We start from the raw sequence: 24,464 nt of genomic DNA, 5'->3' as shown, positions 1-24,464 counted from the left end.
GAGGCACTGGATCTCTGGGGAGCCCAGAAGGCTCATCACCAAAGATCTGATGCAGAAGAAGTACCTGAAGTACCGACAGGTGCCCAATGGCGATCCTCCACACTAGGAGTTCCTGTGGGGCCCGAGAGCTTGTTTGAAACCAATAAGATGAAGGTGTTGGAGGTGCTGGCCAAGATCCACGATACCATCTGGACTTCCTTCCCAGACCTCTATGACGAGGCTCTGAGAGATCAGGCGCAGAGATCAGGGCTGAGAGGCACGGCCAGGGCTCCAACAATGGCTGAAGCCAGTGCCCCTTCCAGGGCCAAGTCCTACAGCTCCTCCCACATCTAGGGAGGGAGGCCCAGACACTTTCTTCCCTTTTGTGTTGGAACACAGCTGTCAAGATCCTAAACAGTACAGAGTAGTAGGGTGGAGGGAACAAAACTTGTATGTTCTTTACTGTTTTATGTAGTAAGGGAGTTTACGTACAACTCATTTTTTAAAAATATATATCATTTTTCCTTTATACATAGGAGAAATATCCAGTGAAAGTTGATTAGATTAAGGAGATGAGGGAGGAGTTCAGTATTTTCAAATGTTAATTACTTTTCATAAGTTTTACTGTGCTTCAGAATACAAATGTATTAATCATATAAATCACATTGTTTGCTGTTTTAAAGTTTTGAAAGCCACAGGTTGGGTATATGTAAAACACAATGAACATATTGAATATGTTGTTCACCATCTAAACAAGGTAAGATGACACTGGAACAAAGTTTTCTCAAAGAGTAGTCAAGCTCCTAGATAGTGCAGGTTAGTAGGGGTCAAGCAAACCAAGTTTAGATCTCTATTTTCTTCCTGATTTAAACTGGTAACTTCTGCAAATTATTTGTTTCATTTTTATCAAATATTTTTACTTCAACCAGATTCCTTTTCTTCAGAATACTGATTTGGTAATGACATTCCAGTTTTATTTATTGCTGTTTTAGGATTTTAAAGTTACGGTTTTGGTAGATGTAAAAGAAACCTGACATGCCTCTTGAGAAATTTGTATGCAGGTCATGAAGCAACAGTTAGAATGGACATGGAACAACAGACTGGTTCCAAATAGGAAAAGGAGTACGTCAAGGCTGTATATTGTCAACCTGCTTATTTACTTATTACCTTATATGCAGAGTACCTCATGAGAAACGCTGGGCTGGAAGAAGCACAAGCTGGAATCAAGATTGCTGGGAGAAATATCAATAACCTCAGATATGCAGATGACACCACCCTGATGGCAGAAAGTGAAGAGGAACTAAAATGCCTCTTGCTGAAGGTGAAAGAGGAGAGTGAAAAAGTTGGCTTAAAACTCAACATTCAGAAAACGAAGATCATGGCATCTGGTCCCATCACTTCCTGGGAAATAAATGGGGAAACAGTGGAAACAGAGTCAGACTTTATTTCTCTGGGCTCCAAAATCACTGCAGATGGTGACTGCAGCCATGAATTAAAAGACGCTTACTCCTCGGAAGAAAAGTTATGACCAACCTAGATAGCATATTGAAAAGCAGAGACATTACTTTGCCAAAAAAGGTCCATCTAGTCAAGGCTATGGTTTTTCCTGTGGTCATGTATGGATGTGAGAGCTGGACTATGAGGAAAGCAGAGCACTGAAGAATTGATGCTTTTGAACTGTGGTGCTGGAGAAGACTCTTGAGAATCCCTTGGACTGTGTGGAGATCCAACCAGTCCATTCTAAAGGAGATCAGCCCTGGGATTTCTTTGGAAGGAATGATGCTAAAGCTGAAACTCCAGTAATTTGGCCACCTGATGCAAAGAGTTGACTCACTGGAAAAGACTCTGATGCTGGGAGGGATTGGGGGCAGGAGGAGAAAGGGACGACAGAGGATGAGATGGCTGGATGCCATCGCTGACTCAATGGATATGAGTCTGAGTGAACTCCGGGAGTTGGTGATGGACAGGGAGGCCTGGTGTGCTGTGATTCATGGGGTCGCAAAGAGTTTGACACGACTGAGTGACTGAACTGAACTGAACTGAAAAGAAATTCATGAACCATTTGTATTGTCTTTATGATCTGGAAGTAGGTAATATGTTGCTGAAAGAGAGATTTTCATGGTAATGTGAAACATGACCACAGAAAATATTGAGAAACCAAAAAGCAATTAAGCAAATATAAAGGAAAAAGCTGTTAATTTGTAGTTTGCCTTATTTCCTCTAACCATTTTTTTGTTAAAAATAAAATGTACTTTGCCTTAATTTGGCTCATTTAAGAGTATTTATTTCTTTTGTCCCAGTGCACTGCATAGTCTCTGCTATCTACTGGATAAAAATAACCTCAGATAGGAAGGTGGTATTTTGGATGTTCATAATAATCATAACTTCCATTAAGTTAAAGACCCGTGTTTCTTATTCAGTATGACTCTGCTTTATATGTAGTACATGCATTCCAGCATTCATGCAGGATAGGATTTAGCAGACTCCATTTATAGATGGATAACTTGCAATTGTCTCAAGTTCACAAGACTGATAAAGTGACCTTCATCAGACAAGTCCCCTGATGTGCACTAGTCCAGAGTCCTTCCCTTTCTTTGCAAGAGCAAGCACTGAGGAAATCTCTTTTCACCAGTGACATATTTGGTACCGTGACTAGGACTGCTGCCACGGTGAACTCCAGTGGTCTTGCCCAAACTGCTGGCTGGAGACCCCTGACTTTTGCTCTATCTCTCCCATGAAAATTTGCTTGCTGTCACTCTCTGCTTTGTTCTCTTTCCATGACCCACAGGGCAAGATCTGGGTCAGCTCACTGTGTCATGGCTCCTCTCAATTAAGAGCTGTGAGGAGTACGCCCAGGCTGTGCATACCCAAAGAACACTTGAGTGGCAGTTGATACTGTCTTAGGCCTGGTAGACACAGAATTTCCAATGGTGAAGGCACCTGCTGAGGCCAAGACTTTTCTCCTCTCAGTCTTTGTCATTTCCTCTATGGCTCTACCCATTTTGAGGTGAGAAGTTTAACCGAGAAGACTGCATGATGTTCAAATTAAGACCAAACAAATAATCAGGGACTTGACTGGGTGAGTTTCTTCTCTGTAAGTCCTCGAGCTTAATCCCAGTGTGGTCCCGGAACCAGAACTGCATCAGGGGCCAAAACTGGGGGACTCTGCATCCTTCTCTAGATTTTTGGCATAACTCACCACACCCTGACCTTACACTGTGGGTGATCCCCTCCCTTCTGGGGATCTCAAGCAGACTTTACCTATAAAAAGGGCAATGTGTCCTGGAACTGCAAGCTGAGGTTAGGAACAGAGAACTGCAAAAACTATTGGCATGAACAACTCTGTCCAAACCTCTACATTAAGAACCTTGACTGACCTCTAGCATGGCTTCTAGCAGCAACCTAAGGCCACGTACTACGACAACTCGGCTACCCCTGAGTTCCTGTTTAGAAAAGTTCAAGGCTACCAAAGGAATCTGTTCCAGCCAACATCTGACATAAGCCCCTCATCTTCCTTTACTGAGAGTGTCTATTTAAAACAAAGATCAAAAACAAAACAAAACAAAAACCCCTCACGATTACAAGAAAAGTGTGATGGAAATAAACTAGAAATTGATATCAAAAAGACAGCAGGAAAATTAAAGATGATTTTCAGACTAAACAATAAACATCTAAATAACACATGACCCAAAGAGAAAATCTAATGAGCAATTTTAAAATATTTTTAAAAAATGAAAACAAAATTACAGCTTATCAGAAGGTGTGTGATACAGCAAAATCAGTAGAGGTATACACAGCATTGAGTGCCTATAACAAAAAAAAACCCCTACAATTAATAACTTAAGCTTCTATACTAGTAAACTTGTGAAAGAAAAGAAAAAGCAGAGGAAGAATAAATCAAAGTGGAAACCAATGACACTGAAAAAAGGAAGGTAATGCAGAAAAAAACAAAACCCAAAGAAGTTTCTTTAAAGATCCAAAATAAAAAGAAGATAAAATTCTCCCCAGGCTAAACAAGAACAAAGAGAGAAAACACAAATTAAATTACTAATAGTAGAAATGAAGGAGGGGCCATTACTACTGATTCCATGGACATTAAAAGGATAATGAGTGAATATTATAAACAACTCTGTGCCTACAAAAAGGAACGGTTCCATTGAGAAACTGCTTGAAGGTACAACTTAGCACCACTTTCACAAAGAAAAATAGATACTAGGCATAGGTCTGTATCTATTAAAGAAATTTAATCTGTAACTCATAAGCTTCCAATAAAGACAGTAACAGATCCAGATGTTTCCACTGATGAATTCTAACAAAAATTTAAGGAAGAAATGACAATTCTCTACAATTTCTCCCAGAACATAGAAACAAAAGGAACACCTCCTAATTCCTTTTCTGTGAGGTGAGTATTACACTCGAATATCAAAATCAGATGAAGAAATTAAGAGAAAAAAATTGAACACAAATATCTCTCATAAACATAGAAGCCAAATTCCCAACAAAATATAAGAAAAGAAACCTAACAATCCATAGCAGGAATTACATACTATATCTAAGTAGGATGCATTTCAGATGTGCAACATTTGAAAATCAGTAATCATAAATCATAATAACAATAGTCTAAGGAAGATAATCACAAGATGAGATCAACAGATGAAGGAAAAAAATCATCTGATAAAATCCAACACCCATTCATCATAAAAATTCTCAGCAAACTAGATACAGACAGGCATTTCCTCAGCTTCATATACAACATCTGAAAAGAAATACAGGTAAAACATCATACTTTATAGTGAGAAGACAGATGCTGTCACACTAAGGTGAGGATATCCCTTCTCACCATGCCTATTCAACACTGTACTGAAAGTTCTAGTCAATGCAATGAGATATGGGAAGGAAGCAAAAGATACAGATATTTGAAAGGGAAAAATGGAATTATAATCATCAACAATAAGAAAACTCCTGGCATTAATAAGCCAGGAGTATATGTTAATAAGGTTAGCATATTATAAATATATAACTACTATATAATTAATATATTAATAAAGTTAATCTACTATAGAATTAACATATTAATAAAGTTAATACATAATAGTCAATTCTTTTCCAATAAAGAGATGGAACTTGCAATTAAAAACCTAATACCATTTACATTAGCATCAAAATATATTAGGAATAATTCTTTAAAAAAATATGTATAAGATTTACATGAGTAAAACTCATAAACTGCACTGAAAAAAATTAAAGAAGATCTATATAAATAGACACGCCATGTTCATAGATAGGGAGATGCTATATTGTTGAGATGTCACTTATTTCCAACTTAACCTAGATACTTAATGCAATTCTGTTTAAAATCCCAGCAAGATAGCTTGTAGATAGAAGCCAACAATTTAAATTTTATGTCAAAAATGAAATGATCCATAATACCCACTGAAGTCAATATTAAAAGTCAAAGTTAGAGAATTGATATTACTGGATTTCAAAACTTACTTTAAAGCTACAATACTCAAGACTGTATGCTATTAACAGAATAATAGACAGATCAATGCCACAGAACAGAAAATCTAGAAACAGACACCCCAAACACTCAACCAACCTTTAACAAAGGCGCAAAGGCAATTCAATGGAAAAGGACAGTCTTTGAAACTTACAGTCCTGGGATAACTAGACATCCATATCTAAGAAAAATGAATCCAAATACAAACTCTAAACCTCTCAAAATAATTAACTCAAAGGGAATCACAGACCTAAATGAAAAACTCGCTATTTATAAAAAATTGCAGGGACATCCCTGGCAGTCCAGTGTTTAAGAATCAACACTTCCACTGCTGGGGGAAGAGGTTTGATTGCTGGTCAGGGACTAGGATTCTACATGCCATATGCAATAGGCAAGAAAATCTAGAAGATAACACGGGGGCAAAACTTGAGTTTGGTAATGAGATTTTAGGCACAACACCAAAAGCACAGTCCATGAAAGAAAATAATAAGCTGAACCTTGTTAATATTAAAAACTTCTATCTGCAAAATATACTGATAAGAGAATGAGAAAGAAAGGCCACAAAAGGGTAGTTATAAATCTATTTTCAGGGCAAGAATGGAGACACAGATGTAGAGAACGGGCATGTGGACACATCGGGGGAAGCAGACAGTGAGACGAATTGAGAGAGTGGCGTGGACAAATATGCACTACCATGTGGACGACAGGCATGAGGGGAAAGTTGCTGGGTGACACAAGGAGTCAGCTCTGTGACAACCTAGAGGGGTGAGGTCAGGGGTGGGAGGGAGGATCATGAGGGAGGAGATATATGTATACTTATAGCTGCTTCATACAAGAGAACCTGACATACCATTTAATTATCTTCTAATTAAAAATAGTTGTTAAAAATCTATGAATTTAAAAACTAGGAAAAAAATCTAGAGAAGTACATATAACCACTAGAGTTATATACAACAATGCCAAATGAATAAAAGTCAGAAGTAATGAAAAGCAAAAGATCACAGTAATAACTTGATTCTCGAACTAAAAATCTTAGAAAACAGGACAGGAAATATTCAAACATGTAAGAGACTTCAAAAATCTGGAATAAAAAAAAGATCACGGCAGCAAAATCATCCAGTTGGTCTGGAAGAACAAACAGTTACTTACACCAAGCAACAGAAAATACACCATAAACAGAAGCAACCATAGAAAAAAATTACCTACAAAGAAACTTTAGAAAAATGTATACAGTCTTCATGGAGGCAACAAGAAGAATTTCCTGAGAGTCTTAGGAAAAAGAAGGCTCAAACAGAATAGTATGTTATGTATACTCATGAAGAACAGATATTGTAAGACTGTCAAATTTCTGTAACTCCTTTACAGATTTAGTACCACATTCAGAGTAGCTGAGACCACAATGAAACACTGTCTTCTGCTTTTTGTACCCAGAAGTAACCACGGAAATCTTATGGAAGGAATAAAGAAAACTATTAACAAAAGTGAAAACATAAATAATCCCTGATGGACAGTAAGTCTCCACTGAACTTGACCCTATGTGTGCCCAGTGGGGAGTACTTAAGAGACTGGCACAGATGTGCAGGCTGCAAGGGAAGCAGACAACAGGATCAGCTGCAAAAGGCTTTTAACTTGAGCCCTGGATTCTTCCACTCTGCCCTGGGATCATGAATCTCCACTGCTTCACTGAAGGAATCTGAGGCAGCATCTCCGAGGCCCCGCGCCAGGACCATGGGGCACCAAAGTTTGGCTTGGATGTGGCAGTACGGCCCAGATCATGAAATAACCAGCACAAAGTTTGTTGTGTGTGTGCTTAGCCACTCAGTTGTGTCTGACTCTCTGCGACCCCATGCACTGTAGCCCACCAGGCTCCTCTGTCCAAGGGGAAACTCCAGGCAAGACTTCCAGAGTGGGTTGCCGTGTTCTCCTCCAGAGGGGTCTTCCCAACCCAAGGATTGAACCCAGGTCTCCCGCACCACAGGCAGATTCTTTATGGTCTGAGCCACCAGGGAATGCTAGTCGATGAGAACTGGCCCTTTTAAATGATCACCTTAAGAGATTATCACCCAGGGACTAAAACGGAAAAGTTAGTATCACAGTAATTGTACAAAATGACCATCTCAGAACTTTTGAGCAATGACCCTGCAGTCGACTGAGAGCCCACAGTGAGAACTGTCAGGCTAAGGAGCCCCTTCACTTACTCTTCTGGAATTGTATGAGCATGGTTGGGGACAGGGGTGGACTTATACCAGAAAGGGAAGGATTTCCAGGCCCTGTCAGCAGTCAATATGAATGAAGTTTCTGAGTGAGATGTGAGGGGTTCCACACCACAGAAGACAGTCTCCTATCCCTCCCTCTCAGCTCATCTTACCTGTAGCAGCCATTTCCAGGAATCCTCGGGTAGAAATGGTGAGATGAGACGTATGTGCACTTCATACCAGGAGACTCGAGGGTTCACATCTTCAACATGAGGCCTTGGCCTCAGGTCAGCAGACGGGACGTAGCCCAGAATCTACAGGGGTTAAGGGAAGCCATGGAAAATGACAGAGCATCGCTTACTATAGAAGAGAGAGGCCAAGAGAGCCTTCGGTGTTGGTCTTATGGGCTCCAGGAAGGCTGTTAGGCTTGGGCTCCCCAATTCTTCCTGTTGGGAGTGCTGACACGAGTGAGAGGCATGGAGTGAGCCAGCTGACAGTTCAGGACAGGGACGTCCCAGGACCCCTTAAGAGTCAAGCGAAAGTCCATGTGCCAATCCTGTGAGAAGCTCCCCCGGAACCCCGCCTGTCCAGGTCCCGCCCCTGCTGTCCTCCTGGAGCCCAGATGCGCATGACAGGAAGTGACGTCCTCCTAAGCATGCTGGGGGAGCGACGCCATCCTTGACAGTGCCGCTATCTCTGAGAGCTGCCGTTGACGGTGGCCAGAGGGAGCAGTCCCAAGTGTCATCGGGTGTCAAGATCGGAGGTGACGTGAGTTACGAGTGCAGGGACAAGTCTCTGTACCCCCATTCCCTTTTCCCTCTGAAAAGAGGGGGCCACACAGCCTCCGGCCGCCCTACCCCTGCACTCAGACCAGAGGATCCGGCCTAGCTCTCAGGCCCCAAGACTATCCACTAACCCCTAGGGGGTCTCGGGAAAGAATGCCTCGGTCAGGCTCTGCTGGACCCCAGCTCCGTTCAGTAGAGAAAGAGCGACGAGCCCTGTGGAGTGAAGGAGGGACCCCCGGGGGGACTGAGGGTCTCCATACACCAGAACGGCAGCCATGTGTAACCCCCACTCACCGCCATTTGGCTGCGGATTATCCGGGCAGCCGCCGGGCAGCTGTAAAGGCTGGGGGGCTCCCTCACTGCGACCTCGGACACAGGACACTCGAAGAAGAGGGGACTTTGGTCTGAGGGGCTGGCAACTGGTCAGTAGAGGGAGGATGTCAGGGTTCGGGAAGATTCAGGATGAGGGCCATCTTCCCTGACAAACAGGCGACTCAGGACCCTCCCCTGTGCTCAGCGCTACCCCCCGGCCAAACATCGGGAAGTGGGGCAGCGGTCTGAGAGGGGAGCTTGGAGCCTGGTTGTGAAGGGGCAGCCACGAGACAGCAGAAGGGCAGGTCCTGGGACCCTTCAGTGGGGGGCTGAGTATGCCCTCCTCTCCTCGTCTGGGGTGACAGGGAAGGTGGCACCGTCAATTTCAGACAGGAGAGGGAACGGGCTGGGTACGGGAAAGGGGGCATTCGATATGGGGGTGTCTCGCACCAATTTTCATCCTGACTCTGAATGTCAGCTGAGAGGACCTGCCTCCTCTGCCAGCCCCCACTGGTCCCCCTTTTAACGCCCAGGCAGGACTGTCTGCTGTGCCCCAGGTCTCACTCTGCCTTGCTACTCAGTGGTTTCAGGGGATAGGCTGACCAGGAGAACAGGAGCCCGTGGGTCCTAGAGCACTGGCCTCGAGGATCCCCCAGAGGTGGCTTCCATTCAAGCCAGGGAGGACTCTCCTTGCTGAAGGTTCTCACAGCATGTCCTTGTCCCTCCTCCAGGTGCCTTCCTGCCTGCTTTCCTGCCCGCACTCCCACCTGCGGTCCCTGACCTGCTGTCACCATGCCTCAGAGGCAGAAGAGCAAGTCCCATGCCCGCAGGAAACGCCACGAGGTTCAAGGGGACACTCAGGAGGCCCAGGCCAGTGCTGCTGCAGCCCCAAAGGAGGAGTGCCCCTCCTCCCACTCTTCTGTCCCTCAGGGTTCTCCCCCGAGCTCCCCTGCTGCTGGCGATGGCCAGGAGCTTCAGGGAGCCATGGCCCCTAGCTCTCCTGATGCAGGGCCTTCATGTGCAGGATCTGATGAAGGTGCCCAGGGCCCTGAGGAGGAAAGTTCAGGTGCCTCCCAGGCAGCCCCTTCCACTCAGAGCACTCGCAAAGATCCTCTGGCCAGGAAGGCCAGGAAACTCGTGGAGTTCCTGCTGGAGAAGTACACCAAGCAGGAGCCCATCACACAGAATGCCCTGATGAAAATCGTCAGCAGGAAGTACAGGCAGCACTTCCCTGAGATCTTCAGTACAGCCCGTGAGCGCGTGGAGCTGGTCTTTGGCCTGGAGATGAAGGAAATCGACCGTAGAGGGAACATCTACACCCTCATCAGGAAGCTCAACCTCAGGGGAAACGATTGTCGGCGTGATGAGGGGGCGCTGCCCAAGTCCCGTCTCCTCATGGTGCTCCTGGGGGTCATCTTCATGAATGGTAACCGCGCCACTGAGGAGGAGATCTGGGAATTCCTCAGTATGTTGGGGATCTATGCTGGGAGGAGGCACTGCATCTTTGGGGAGCCCAGAAGGCTCATCACCAAAGATCTAGTGCAGAAGGAGTACCTGAACTACCGCCAGGTACCCAATAGTGATCTTCCACGCTACGAGTTCCTTTGGGGCCCAAGAGCTTGTGCTGAGACCAGCAAGATGAAGGTACTGGAGGTTCTAGCCAAGTTCCATGGTAGGGTCCCTAGTTCCTTCCCAGACCTTTATGACGAGGCTCTGAGAGATCAGGTGGAGAGAGCAGGGCAGAGAGGTGCGGCCAGGGCTCCCACCATGGCTGAGGCCAGTGCCCCTTCCAGGGCCAAGTCCTGCAGCTCCTCCCACATTTAGGGAGGGGGGCAGGGCACTTTGTTCCCTTTGTGTTGGAAGAGAGCAGTCAACCTCCTAAGTAGTGCAGAGTCTTAGGGGTGGAGGGAACAAAGCCCATATCTTACAGTTTAAATGGTAAGCGAGTTTAGGTCTAGTTTCTTTTAACAAAATATATATCTGTTTTCTTGTATTCACATGAGAAATACCTAATGAACAATGATTTAAATTAGAAATGTAAAGAGGTGAAGGAGGTGTTTAGTATTTTCAAATGTTCTTACTTTTGATAAGGTTTATTGTGCTTAAGAATTCAAATATGTATGAATCATATAAATCATAGTTTCCAGCTGTTTTAATGTTTTAAAAGTTTGGGTATTTGTAAAACACACTGAAAGTACTGAATATATTGTTCACAATGCAAACAAGATAACATGACATTAGAAGAGAACTTTTCTTGAAGAGTAGTGAAGCTTCTAAAGTGTGCATGGTAGTGGGGGTTAGATCACATTTCTTTCGATCACATTTCTCTTTCTGTTTCACATGAGTAACTTCTACATATTATTTGTTTAGTTTTTTTGTTTTTTTTCCCCAATATTTTTACTTCTAAGAGGTTGTTTTTCCTCAGAGTATTAATTTGGTAATGATACTGCTGTTATATTCACTGCTGTTTTAAAAGTTTTAAAGGTACAGTTTTGGTAGATATAAAAGAAATTCAGGATCCATCTGTATTGTCTTTATGATCTGAAAGTAGGTCACATAGCACTGCAAGAGTGATTTTCATGCTAATGTGAAAGAAGACCACAGAAACTTTTGAGAATCAAAAAGAAAATGGAGAAAAGAATACAGTAAAAAGTCTTTAAGTTGTGGTTTACCTTTCTTTTAAACTTTCTTTTAGTAAAAATAAAAAAATACTTTGACTTATTTAGCTCATTTAAGAATATTTGTTTCTTTTGTCCTAATTCACTGCATATTCTCTGCTGTCTCCTGGATTAAAAGTAAACTCAGATGGGAAGGTGGTATTTGAGGGGTTCATAGTAATCATAACTTCCACTTATTACAAACCAATACTTAATCAGTATGCCACTGCTTTATATGTAGAACATGCATTCCAGCATTCATGCAGGATCAGATTTAGCAGACTCCATTTATGCATGGATAACTTGCAAATTTTCAAGTTCACAAACTGATGAAGTGACCTTCCTAGGACTAGTCCCCCGACCTGGATTGGTGCAGAGCCCACAATGTGTCACTTCTCCCAGCCTAAGCCAGGCATATTGTTTCATTCATTTTTCCTCTAAACACTCCAAAAAATGTGTCTTGTTGGATACATGGGGCCCTGTCCCAAAGAACTGTTTTGGAATAAAGTTTAGAAAATGCTGATAAATGAATGGTATGAAAGAAGACAAAACTACTCAGGGACAATGTGGTCATGAACACATGCAATGTCAGATACCCTGAAAAGATCAATATGCCCTCATTTATCCTTCTTGATTCTCAGGGACATAGAAGCCTTAGCTTAAGCACTGTGTCCTCAGGTCAATGGATGGAAGAGTCCCAGCCTCTGATATTTATCAAGGGGAAGATTTTAGGACACTAGGGGTCCCACAAACTATATCCTGCTTCTTGCCTTGTGTGGCCATGGGGAGAGCAGTCTGTCTGAGGTATGCCTTCCTTTCCTGCAGGGCAAAGGTGGAGGGGTTTTCAGGGAGTTGAGCATCTTGGTCTTTTGGCAGCAGCTCCAATTCTGCCCAAGTAGGAGATCCTAACAGGCCTTCATAGGATTTACAGTGAGGACACTGGGTGCTGATGAGTGGACCCCCCCCCACCCATACCAAGGGGGATGGCACGGAGGAACAGGCAAGGGTAGCCAGGGAGTAGCTCTCTCACGCCTGCTTCTGTTGTCTCAAGAAGGCAAAAGCCTTGGCCACAGGCCAGCTGATTCAGCCAGTAGAGAGGGTGGATTCCCATTTGCTACTAGAAGTCAAGATAAGAAACCTGATCTAAGACAGGGGGACCACTTGACTCCAGAAGAGAGGGGGGCCCTAGAATGTTCTCCTCCTCAGAAGGCCCCAGTAGCTTTGCACACATCTGGTTCATCCTGTCTTCCAATCCAGAACTTCCAAGAAAGTAATGCCTTTGTTCTGAGGAGCACAGCCTCAGGTGAGTGGAGGCTGCAGTCTGGGTCTGGTCAGGAGTGAGGATGAGGTCCCTGAATGAGGGGCAAGAGGACCACTCAGCCCAGAACAGGGGAGAGTGTGGAGGCCCACCCCTGATATCAGTCCTATGAGACCCAGGAGAAAGCTTTCTGGCTGAAATGTTCTCTTTCCTCTGGAGTGGTCTCAGGGAGGTGAGAGCCTTAGTCTACTGGGAGAAGCCTCACTTCAGTACAGAGTGGAAGCTACTGACTCCAAGTGAGAATAAAGGGACTGCACCTAGAACACAGCCCTGCCCCTCTACCCCTCACACTGGCAAATTTGGGAATGTGGGCATGATGCACCCCACACATTTCTTTTTAGAGCATCTCAGGAGGTGAGGTGTTGGGGCTCAGGGGTCAACCTCAGGACGAATTCCAGGTCATGCCAAGAGTCAAATGGAGGACCATGGGGACTAAAGGAACCACTCACACTATACTACTTTTATAGAATCCCTCCCCTCGGGTCAGCCATGAGTGACCACAGGTTGGCAGCCCTCACATCCTCTGAGGAGGTCTCAGGGAATTTAAGGCTGTAGCATGAGAGGACAGGCCTCGTTAGGAGATGGGAAGTCAGTGTGGGGACCTGGAGAGAGGACAGTAATAGTGAAGAGAAGGAGGAAATACAGGTCTTCCTAGGAGCCTGACTGAGGACAGGTGCAGCCAGCATTCAGAAGGCCTCAATTTCCAGTCACAGCTTTCTGTCCTGAGAGACCACAGGTAGATGTGGTAAGTTAGGCAACCTCTACTTTCTTCTATTCGGTCTCAGAGAGTTGGGGGGCTTACTCTGAGCACATGTCCTCAGGTAAATAGGAACTTCAAGACCTCCCAACAGTTCCCAGAGGACCCCTGGTCATTTCTCCAGAGGAGCTTCAGGTAACCCTTGATGTGGCAGGGAAGACAGTTCTTTCATACGTGGGTCAGCTACTCTGTGCAGACTGATTTCCCTGGGCATTTGTCCTTCCAATCCTCCATGATAAAGGGAATTGAAGGAAGGCTTCAAACCAAGTGGCATGCTCCTCCCCTCAAGTCCTTGCTAGGAAAGTTTACCTTTGATGTTTCTGCACATGCATAGCTGCCCCTTCCACTTGTTGGGAAGAAAATTGCTCACTAAATTCCAGACAATAGTCCAAGCTAGAGACCTTCATTAGAAGGCTCCCACCAGGAGAATCGACAACTCTTGGCTCCGGGAGCCTGCCTCCATATGACAGGGATAGAATAGCATAGGATACAGGTAGCTGTCCCAGGTGATTCTGTGGAAAAGAATCCACATGCAATGCAGGAGATGAAGGTTTGATTCCTGTTCTGGAATATCTCCTGGAGGAGGAAGTGGCTACCCATTCCAGTATTCCTGCCTGGAGAATCCCATGGACAGAGAGCCTGGAGTGCTGCAGTTCATGGGGTTGCAAAGAGTCAGACAAGAATGAGGCCTTGACCACAGACAGACAGACTGGAAGATCTAGAAGTCTAGGAGGCAAATAGAGGTAGAGAAACATAGGAACAATTGGTAGACCATTGTAAGTTAACATCGTTCAAGAAAGGTATCAGAATGTAGTGGAAGAAGGCAGGTTTGTTTAAATATAAAGCCATAAATAATACATGAGATGTTCCCCAGGCCTTTAGGTAAAAGAGGAATGTCACGACCCTTCTATCCATTTGAAGAAGTTCTACAATAATCCAAGTTTGACCTCATAAGGTCAGACACTCTCCTGCTCCAAATGAATTGGGAGGCAGTGATGTAAGCCTGACCTGTACTCAAAGAAGGCAGTCTTTCCTAGTCCTCCACTTTCCATTGACTATAGAATGTATTCCACTTAATCGTCCAGGCAGAGTTCCGTCACCTGACTGCTTGCATCTCTTACAAGCATCCTATATTAATCTATTTCTTGCCTAACACTTTGCCTCTTGCTGAATTCCTTCTGTGCTGAGACACAAACAACCTGAGCTGCCCTAAGACCAGCTACCAGGTGAGTGATTCTAATTAAAAGACCATGGTTCAAGTCCCAAACTGGATTTTTGGGGGTTGGAGTCCTGGCCATGTGGATTTGAGTCAAAACCTGATGTGATAGGTTTCAGCTAGAGGAGGTCTCCATGCCACCCCTTTGAAAATTTTAAACTATGGCCTGTTAAACTGGCTCATAGGGCTAGAATGAAAGTCACTTTCTTCTGCATTTCTCTGCACCTAGACTCCCAGTATCTTTGCCTTTGGTGTCCAAATCCAGACACTGTATGCCATGAATGCCTCCATTTTCTGTTTATAAAATTCAAGCTGAGAGTGTCTACAGGATAGGGTGAGAATGGACAAACAAAAGAAAAGAAAAGACATTGAGCTAAAAATTTTCTGGCTACCTTCTGAAATATGGCTGTCCTGGTGCCTCAGACGGTAAAGAATCTACCTGAAATGGCAGGAGACCGGGGTTCGATCCCTGGATTGGGAAGTCCCCCTGGAGAAGGGAATGGCAACCCACTCCAGTATTCCTGCCCAGAGAATCCCATGGACAGGGATCCTGGAGGGCTACAATCCATGGGGTCACAATGAGTCAGACATGACTTAGAGACTGAACAACAACAGCAATCTCCTAACACTTCTTCTACTTTACCTCTTCTTGCTGCAACTAGTGAAGCCTATGCGTCCTAGAGCCTGTGCTCCACAGTAAGAGAAGCCACCACAATGAGAAGCCAGTGCACCCCAATGAAGGGTAGCCCCTGCTCCTCGAAACTAGAGAACACACACGCAGCAAGGAAGAGCCAGCACAACCAAAATGAAATACATAAATAATTTCTTAAAAAAATACTCAGGGAAGACACAACGGCCCCTGGGGCGAGAACTGAACCACATTCTGCCCAGCAAGATCACAGGTGAGGGATGCCACAGCCATGAAAAGTCCATAAGGGAATTCAGTGACACCCGAAGCCCCTTATGAGCATTCGTCATTTCCTTTTCAGATGGGTAACTGACTGTCCATCGCTGAAGACTTGCCCTTAGGATTCCAGCGAGGTCCAAGTCTTCCTTGCCTTTAGGAAAAACTCTGAACTTTGAAAGACTTGCCAGGTAGACTCTGCTGGCTTGGCAATGCTAAATTTGCCTACAAAAGCCTTTTCCCTTCTCCAGATGATACTAACCATCAGCCAGCCACTGAGCCCTGTTCACAGGAACTCTTTCTGGACAAAAGAAGGAGTCTCTTGGACCACAGACCTCTTCTTCATTTGTACTCAGCATTGAACACCACTACTCCCGGCCCCCATCACCAATGCTTTGCCCTCTAACCTGGGACTCCAGAACTCCTTAAACTCTATCCACCTCAGGAAGTCATAGGGCCCACCAGACTTCCATAAGAATCTGAGTTCCCCTCTCCATGCAGGATCTCAGTTGGATAAAACAAGATTAGGGACAATTCTCAGATGACCCCAAAAAATATCTAGACAAGTTTAGACATCTATGACTTTTGAATTAACCCAGAAGGACATTTATATCATCCTTGCTCAGACACCCTCTCAGGCAGAAAGGACAACTATATACAGATTCAGCACTCAGCTGGGAGACAGCTATCACATGACAAACTCCCAACCATTTCCCATGGGAACGATGGCTGTTCCCTGTTCAGAATCTAATTGGGAGTATAATACTTGAGCCAGGTTAGCAGCCAGGGATGCTTTGTCTTCCTCTTCCCCACCTGAACACTGGTGATCAGAGCACACCCAGAAAGGCTCCCTGTTCTGGCCAATGACCACCACTGGCTTCCAGCCATGCCAGGACCAAGCAAGACAAAACTGCCAGCACGGGGTGTCACAGGTGCGACTAATGTAACCCAGGGTTCATGATGCCATATTTATAAAAATAGCACTGTGGTTTCTGTCTTCCCTCCCACTCCATGGATTTTGCTTGGGTACTCTTGAGTAACTGCCTGCACACTAGGAGAAAACTTATATAACCTAAAGCTGTCCATCAACTTGTCAGTCAAATGTCACAAGACACACATGACCCTACCACATGGCAGGACCGCTTCTGGTTTCCAGACAGCCTGCTCTCATCCTTCTCAGGAGTGTAATTTTGCTCTGCTTAATAAAACTGCTACTTAAAACTGCCCTGTCTCTCCAATAAATTCTTTCTCTTCGGGAGGACAAAAACAGGAAATCAGTATTCCGCTGGTGAAAATATGGATCACATATTTATTACTGTTTATCAGGTTCCAGTTAAAGTTTTTATATTTTATAATGCAGACTTAGAAACTTTTGATTGCTGTGTGATCTAGAACAAGAAAACACAGCAATGGAAGAGGGATTTTCATGCAAATTTGAAGAGACTCTGTGGTAAAATAACTTAGATCAAGTAAAAAAGAAAAGAAAAAGTAAATTTTGTTAAGTTTTTGGTTTTGTTAAATTCTTTTCATACTCCTTTTTAGTAAAAGTATTTCCTGAGTTTATTCAAGATTGTGGGAGAAATTAAATAGTAATACAGTAGACAACTTTACCATTGTCACTCGTATTTCCAACCACTAATTGAGTATCTACTCCTTGGAATGCTCCATGGCAGAACTGGGGATAGTAATAAAAAGAAGCCTGAGCCACTGTCCATAGAAGGTAAGTGTCTATAAGTTGCCACCATATCAAGCAGATGGGGAGATACCCTTTGCGACCTAAACATATGACAAGTTGAAACAAGGGATGAGAACAAGAGGAGGTTTCAGATTAGAGCAAGTCAAAAGTAAATGCTTTGAGGAGACAAATGTGGGCGCTTTGGAACACTGCAGTTCCCTTGAGGATGTAATTTGAAGTTAGGTGGGTTGGTGGGCTAAATGAGGCTGAGTGAATTGAGGGCAGGGGGTGACCCTCAAATGCGGGGTTTAAGTTGAGAAGTTGAAGAATGGAATGGAAGATTACCCTTGATTCTTACTTTGAGACTGTGGGTAAAACAGAGAGACTCTCCACCTGGGACAGGAATAAAATGGGTTCTGTGCTCCTGCCCCAGTATAGGGAAACACAGTGCACAAACTGGGGATTTAACCCCACTGCCTCCAGGGTGTTTGCCAGAAAAAAGGATGGTATTTCCTTGAACTGAGATATCTAATACCCACTGTAACAGCACTCTCCACACTGGGGTCAGAGGCCACTATGTTACAGAAATGTTCTACTACCTATTTTAAGCATAATTTGGGGAACTTCAAATGAAGGCTACACTTTTGGTGCTGGTGAAATTAATGAAAATAGGGGGTGGTGGTATGGATGAAAAGGCAACTGGAAGGGAAGATCTTTGTCCTTGACACAAATTCTAGAAGTTCTGAGTAGCATACAGGCAGGGGAGATTCCTCTACATTCAAAAGGTATATTTACAAATGGGGAAATTTTATTTAGTTTTACTAAGCAGAACTTGGTTCATTCCAAAAGTGCCACATATTTCTGATATCTCATGCAAGTAAAAAAAAAAAATTCACAAACAGTTGATACGATGGTCTGTGGTCATAATTATCAGAGGAATAAATGTCATTCTTTGAAATCCATTATTGCAAGAACTTTATAAATATCACATACATTACAATAGTTCTACAAAATAGGGTTTAGAAGACTCACTTTGCAGATTATGAATTTGGTAATATTCTCAAGTTCACAAGACTTGTGACAGAGCTGGAAATAGACATTTGGTCTGCATCTGTCGAGAGGCCACACTGTTCCACTCCTCCCAGCCTGAGGCAGACCTAGTGTCCTTCAGTTCTCCTGTCATCTCACTACTCCAAAGTGTATTTCAGAGGTTTCTGTTTCAAGACGGTGGTGTAGGAGGATGTCTGTTTGTCTCCTCCTGCACCATAACTGCAACTGGCTGTTGAACAACTATCAACAGGAGGACACTGGAACACACCGAAAATGATACCCCACGTTCAAAGAAAAAGTGGAAGTCACAACAAGATAATAGGAGGGGTACAATCACAATGAATTCAAATCCCATACCCCTGAGTAGGTAACTAGAGAACAAAAATACCAAAGAAGTTCTCCCACGATTGTGAAAGTTCTGCACCTCACATCAAGGAACCCAGCCTGCGGTTCTCACAAAGGGACTTGGAATTCCCTGGTCATCTGACCTTGAAGGGCAGTGGGATTTGATTATAGGACTCCCAGACAAGTAGGGGAAACAGACACACCACTCTTGGAGGGCACAAACAAAGTCTCACATGCACCAAGACCCAGAGAAAAGGAGCATTTACTCCACAGGAGACTGAATCAGACCTACCTCCAAGTGTTCGACAGTCTCCTGTGGAGGCATGGATCAGCTGGGGCTCACCACAGGGATGGGGGCACTGGCAGAAGCAGTCCTAGAGGTCCTCCTTGGCGTAAGCCTTCTTACAGGTCAGCATTAACTCTGCCATAGAGAACACAGACCCATAATTCAAAAAGAGACAAGCACTCTAATGTTCACTGCAGGACTGTTTACAACAACCAGCACATGGAAGAAACATAGATGTACATTGACAGATGTAAGTATAAAGAAGCTGTGGAGGCATATGCGATGGAATATTGTTCTTGTTATTTTGTCACTAAGTTGTATCCGATTCTTCTCAGACCCCAAGGACTGTAGCTCACCAGAATCCTCTGTCCTTGGGATTTCCCAGGTAAAAATACTGGGTGTGTTGCCACTTACTTCTTCAGGGTATCTTCCTGACCCAGAGATTGAACCCACGGCTCCTCCATTGGCAGGCAGATTTTTTACCATTGACCCACCAGGGTAGCCCAGTGGAATATTACTCAGCCATAAAAATGAACAAAACTGTGTCATTGTTAGAGAGGTGGATGGACCTAGAGAGTGTCATACAGAGAAGGAAGTCAGAAAGAGAAAAACAAAGATTGAATATTAACGTATATATGTCGGATCGAGAAGAATGGCATAGGTGACCCTATTTGCAAAGCAGAAAAGAAGACAGTGATATAGAGACCAAATGCATGGTACCAAGGGGGGAAAGGGTTAGGGTGGGAGGAATTAGAATATTGGGATTGACACATACACACTATTGATACTATGTATAAAATAGACAACCGTTGGGAATATACTGTATAGCACAGGGAACTCTCCTTAATTCACTGGGATGTCCTCAATGCGAGGGAAATCCAAAGTGAGAGGATATATGCATATGTATGTCTGATTATTTAGTGTGGAATAGAAGCTAACACAACATTGTAAAGCAACATACTGCAAGAAATATTTGCTGCCATTGACTCTAAACAGTGACTGTAAATGTACTTTTATTTAAACATTCCTTGACTTTCCGACGGAGTAGGCAATGGCACCTCACTCCTGTACTCTTGCCTGGATTTTCCAAAGAACAATGCAAAGTAAATCAGATTTTTCCTTCATAGGCTGTTATTTCACAGAGTGTTTTTATATGTTAACATGTATCTTTCAAAATGTAAATGTTATACAAAGGAAACTAGGATTAATAACTTTTTAAATTTCTCTTCTTTACTGTAATTGGTTTTACTATCCTAGTTAGTATGGGGAAGCAAAACATGCCATCTCAAAATGTCTCTTTTGATACACAGATTATTCTAACTGAAAACAATCAAGGCCAAAAGATTCAGAAAGGAACCTGACCTTTGGCCTAACTGCCTGAAAGAACGTAGACAAAGGTCCTGTTCCCTGGAGAGAACTATGACCAGAGACAGCGGCAAAGATTATGGGCAAGGTGTGGTGGCGAAATCTTGGCAGGGCGTAAAGATGAGAGTCCACTCTGTGGCCCGGGGTCTCTGCCTGGCACAGAAAATATTTGTTTACCAACATTCCCTTTCCCATTTCCATGTGAACTGCCTTCCTATCCTTTCAAGTCCCAAAGAACTACCATTAAAATGATCTTTTCTCTTTGGCTCTGGGCTTTGGCCATGTTGATGAATATTCAGTTTTCCTGGGTCTCTCTCACGGCTATGTGTTATTATACTTTTATTTTATCCTATTAATCTATCTGACATCAGTTTAATTCTTTGACCACCCACAAAAACCTAGAAGGGCAGAGGGAAGTTTCATCCTCCTCCATATTAGCTACATCTCACAGATTTCTCTCTGTGTTCAAAATCCTTAATGAGGTATTCAATAACAAACTAATGGCTATAAATATCATTAATGATTTTACTCATATTGATATAATTACATATTTCTTTATGCTTTTTTAATTTTTATTTATTTATTTACTGAGCATTACCCCACCCAATAGAGCAAGAGCCAGGTTTCCTCATAGCCGGTCCCTCCCATGAGCAAGCTTCCACAAGCCTCTTAAACCCATTCTTCAGAGGGCAGACAGAAGAACTACAATGCCCTATCCTCTAGAACGAAAACCACAATCACACTAAGCTAACCTAAATGATCACGTGGATCACACCTTTTGTAACTCAAAAGCTACAGGCCAGGCTTTGCAGGGCCACCCAAGGTGGACGGGTCATGGTGGAGAATTCTAACAAAATGCGTCCACTGGAGAAGAGAATACCAAACCACTTCAGTATCCTTTCCTTGAGAACCCCATGAACATCATGAAAAGTCAAAAAGATATGATACCAGGAGATCATACCAGGGGGAGATACCTGAGCCCCCCAGGTCAGTAGGTGTCTAATATGCTATTGGGGAAGAGCCCAGAAATAGCTCCAGAAAGAATGAAGAGACTGGGCCAAAGTCAAAACGACGCTTAGTTGTGGATGTGTCTGGTGGTAAAAGTAAAGTCCGATGCTGTAAAGAACAGTACTACATAGGGACCTTGAATGTTAGGTCCATGAATCAATGGAAATTGGTCAAGCAGGAGATGGCAAGAGTGACCGTCAACATTTTAGAAATCAGACAACTAACATGGACAGGAATGGGTGAATTTAATTGAGATTACCATTGTATCTGTGGGCAAAAATCCATTAGAAGAAATGGAGCAGTCTCATAGTCAAAAAGAGTGCGAAACTGCAGGTACTGGGTGTAGTGTGCACAAGGACACAATGTTCTTGGTTCATTTCCAAGGCAAAGCATTCAGCATCACAGTAATCCAAGTCTATGCTCCAACCACTGATGCCAAAGAAGCTAGAGTCCAGTGGTGCTATGAAGATGTACATCACAGCCTAGAACTACCATCCCCCCAAAATGTCCTTTTCATAATAGGGGACTGAAATGGAAAAGTAGGAAGTAAAGGAATAACTTGCAGCTGAAAATGGAGAAGCTCTACATAGTCTGCATAAACATGACCCGGAGCTCACTCTGGCTCAGATCATAAGCTCCTTATGGCAAAATACAGACTTAAGTTGAAGAAAGTAGAGAAAATCACTAGGCCATTCTGATATGACCTAAATCAAGTTCCTTATAATTGTACAGTGGAGGTGAGGAATAGTTTCAAGGGATATGATCTGGTGGAAGACTGCCTGAAAAACTAAAGATGAGGGTTCAGAACAAGGTATAGGAGGTGGTAAAGACTATCACACAGGGACTAAAAGAAAAAACTTAGTACCCCCCAAATTGTACCAAAGGACAGAAATGCACCTCAGAACTTTCGAGCAATGCCCCTGCAGTCGACTAAGCCCATAGTGAGAACCGTCAGGCTAAGGAGCCCCTTCACTTACTCTGCTGGGATGGTGTGGGGCATGGTTAGGGACAGGGGTGGATTTATCCCAGAAAGGGAAGGATTTCTAGGCCCTGCCAGCAGTCAATATGAAGATCCTGTGATTGTGCAAAACCATCTTGGTTATAATGGGGCATCTGAAAGCACAATGAGTACAAATACCTACTTTATCTCCTAAAAGATAAGCTTTTTTAATTTTCAGATATGACACATTGAGACTTGTCACTTTGTGTAAATTAGCACTTCTGTGTATAGGAGATTCTGCCACTGTGACAAGTGCATGGTAGCAGCACACAACCTCCTGAGATTGGCAAGGTCAGCTAAGGATTTGACTTACTTGCCATCAACTGCTGTAATCACAAAATAGATGGATATTGTTCATTTTTGTGTGATATTGACTCCATGCACCTAAAATAAGCTTTAAAGACTTAGTATGGTTCGGTGCTCTACTTACCTTTTAAATGATTTTTGTTATTTAGGTTTATGCGCATAAACACATCATCATCCATCCAGCCTTCACAACCTTCACGGTGGGCCCATAAGCCCTTAGATGCCGTGCAAGAACCTCAGAGAAAGCTCGTGAACATGTAACATGGTTCTCAGAAAGCCTTGCCTCTGTGCTTGGTAGAGCGCACACTCTGAAATGTGCTATGAGAAATATCTGATTCAGCAGGATTATTCATTGTCCCCCTGGGAACTTGGATCCTCTTAATTTGGGCCTGTGGAAAGGGGAGTGGGCAATGGGTGACAACTGGAGGTGCTTTCAACTAGAAAGTCAGTGTCAGCTGAGGATGCTACAGGAAGAGTAAAAAGCACCAGAAAGTTCTGTTGCCCTGAGCACATCAGTGCATTTGTGTAGTGCCATCAACTCCTACATGCTCCCTCAGTTGTGTCTGACTCTGCGACCCCATGGACTGTAGCCCACCAGGCTCCTCTGCCCATGGGATTCTCCAGGCAAGAATCCTGGAGTGGGTTTCCATGCCCTCCTCCAGGGGATCTTCCCAACCCAGGGATCTAATCTGGGTCTCCTGCCTCTCCTGTGTTACAAGCAAATTCTTTACCACTAAGCCACTGGAGAAGCCAATGTATGTATTTATTAACTTTTCTCCAAAGAATTACCTCACACATTCTGATTAATAATGGGGAGCCCCCAATGTGCTCAGATTCCTCAGTCACCTTATATTCTTAAAGGTCCTGCCAAGATTGGGATCCAAGGTCATGGTTTAAAGCAGAAATCCCATTGCATCCTGTTGGTGGCAAGGATACAGAAGGGAAATGAACAGAGTCTAGGGCTTATCTTCAGAGAAAGCTCCAGGCCCCAACAAGCATGTGCGCAAGTGCTCCTAAGCCATCAGACCTCTGAGGTGGGGCACAAAAGGCCTTGGGAACGCACACATGAAATTTCAAATGATTCCTCAAAAAAACTAAAAATAGAGTTGCCATATGATCCAGGAATCCCACTCCTGGGCATGTATCTGGAAAAAATATAATTCTAAAAGATACATGCTAGTTCATAGCAACACTACTTATAATAGCCAAGACATGGAAACAATTTGTGCTATAAGAAGCCTTCCTCAGCCATGTCTTCTGGGTTTCCTCTGGGGGAGTTGTTAAGCACAGCTGGCTTCCTCGGGGGCCTGGGGATGTACTAGATCAGTATTTTGCACCTGAAAACAGAAAACGTTCATTTTTCTAATAAAAATAACTTAAGAAACAAAAGACAGATTAATAAAAAGAAAGTACACACAGTTGGGGAAACTGGACAGATACATGTAAATGAATGAAATTAGAACACCCCCTAACACCGTACACAAAAATAAACTGAAAATGGATTAAAGACTTAAATGTAAGGCTGGTTACTATAAAACTCTATTAGAGGAAAACATCAGCAGAACACATTTTGCCATAAATAGCAGGAAGATTGTTTTTGTTCCATCTTCTAGAGTAACGAAAATAAAAACAAAAAATAAACACATGGGATGTAATTAAACTTAAAAGCTTTTGCACAGTAAAGGAAACCATGAATAAAATGAAAAGAGAACTCTCAGAATGGGAGAAAATACTTGCAAATGAAGCAACCAACAAGGGCTTAATCTCCAAAATATACAAACAGTTCATGCAGCTCAATATCAAAAA

At 43.5% G+C, this 24,464-nt stretch overlaps 1 protein-coding gene and 1 long non-coding RNA gene across 4 annotated transcripts in view; one reads left to right on the top strand and one right to left on the bottom strand.

Moving 5' to 3' along the window:
* Positions 1–24,464, bottom strand: part of LOC139181273 (uncharacterized) — a 137,989-nt gene that overhangs the window by 36,193 nt on the left and 77,332 nt on the right. For both annotated transcript variants that reach the window (XR_011565279.1, XR_011565280.1), the window contains exons 5-7: positions 18,986–19,114; positions 7,848–7,988; positions 1,147–1,380 (exon numbers count right to left, since the gene is read on the bottom strand). This is a non-coding gene — a long non-coding RNA (uncharacterized lncRNA). The remainder of the gene's footprint in view (positions 1–1,146; positions 1,381–7,847; positions 7,989–18,985; positions 19,115–24,464) is intronic.
* Positions 8,337–11,489, top strand: LOC139181272 (melanoma-associated antigen B4-like). Of its 2 annotated transcripts, none has more exons than XM_070784194.1 (2): positions 8,337–8,437; positions 9,503–11,489. In XM_070784194.1, exon 2 carries the CDS (start codon positions 9,564–9,566, stop codon positions 10,593–10,595), a length of 1,032 nt encoding a protein of 343 aa, XP_070640295.1. In that variant the 5' UTR covers positions 8,337–8,437; positions 9,503–9,563; the 3' UTR covers positions 10,596–11,489. The 2 variants fall into 2 exon arrangements, with proteins under 2 accessions (XP_070640295.1, XP_070640294.1); XM_070784193.1 differs by having other exon boundaries at positions 8,343–8,442.

This window comes from Bos indicus, chromosome X (genome assembly GCF_029378745.1).
Source record: "Bos indicus isolate NIAB-ARS_2022 breed Sahiwal x Tharparkar chromosome X, NIAB-ARS_B.indTharparkar_mat_pri_1.0, whole genome shotgun sequence".
NCBI lineage: Eukaryota > Metazoa > Chordata > Mammalia > Artiodactyla > Bovidae > Bos > Bos indicus.
Note: the sequence above shows the minus strand (reverse complement) of the source record. Positions and strands in the feature narration are given on the sequence as shown.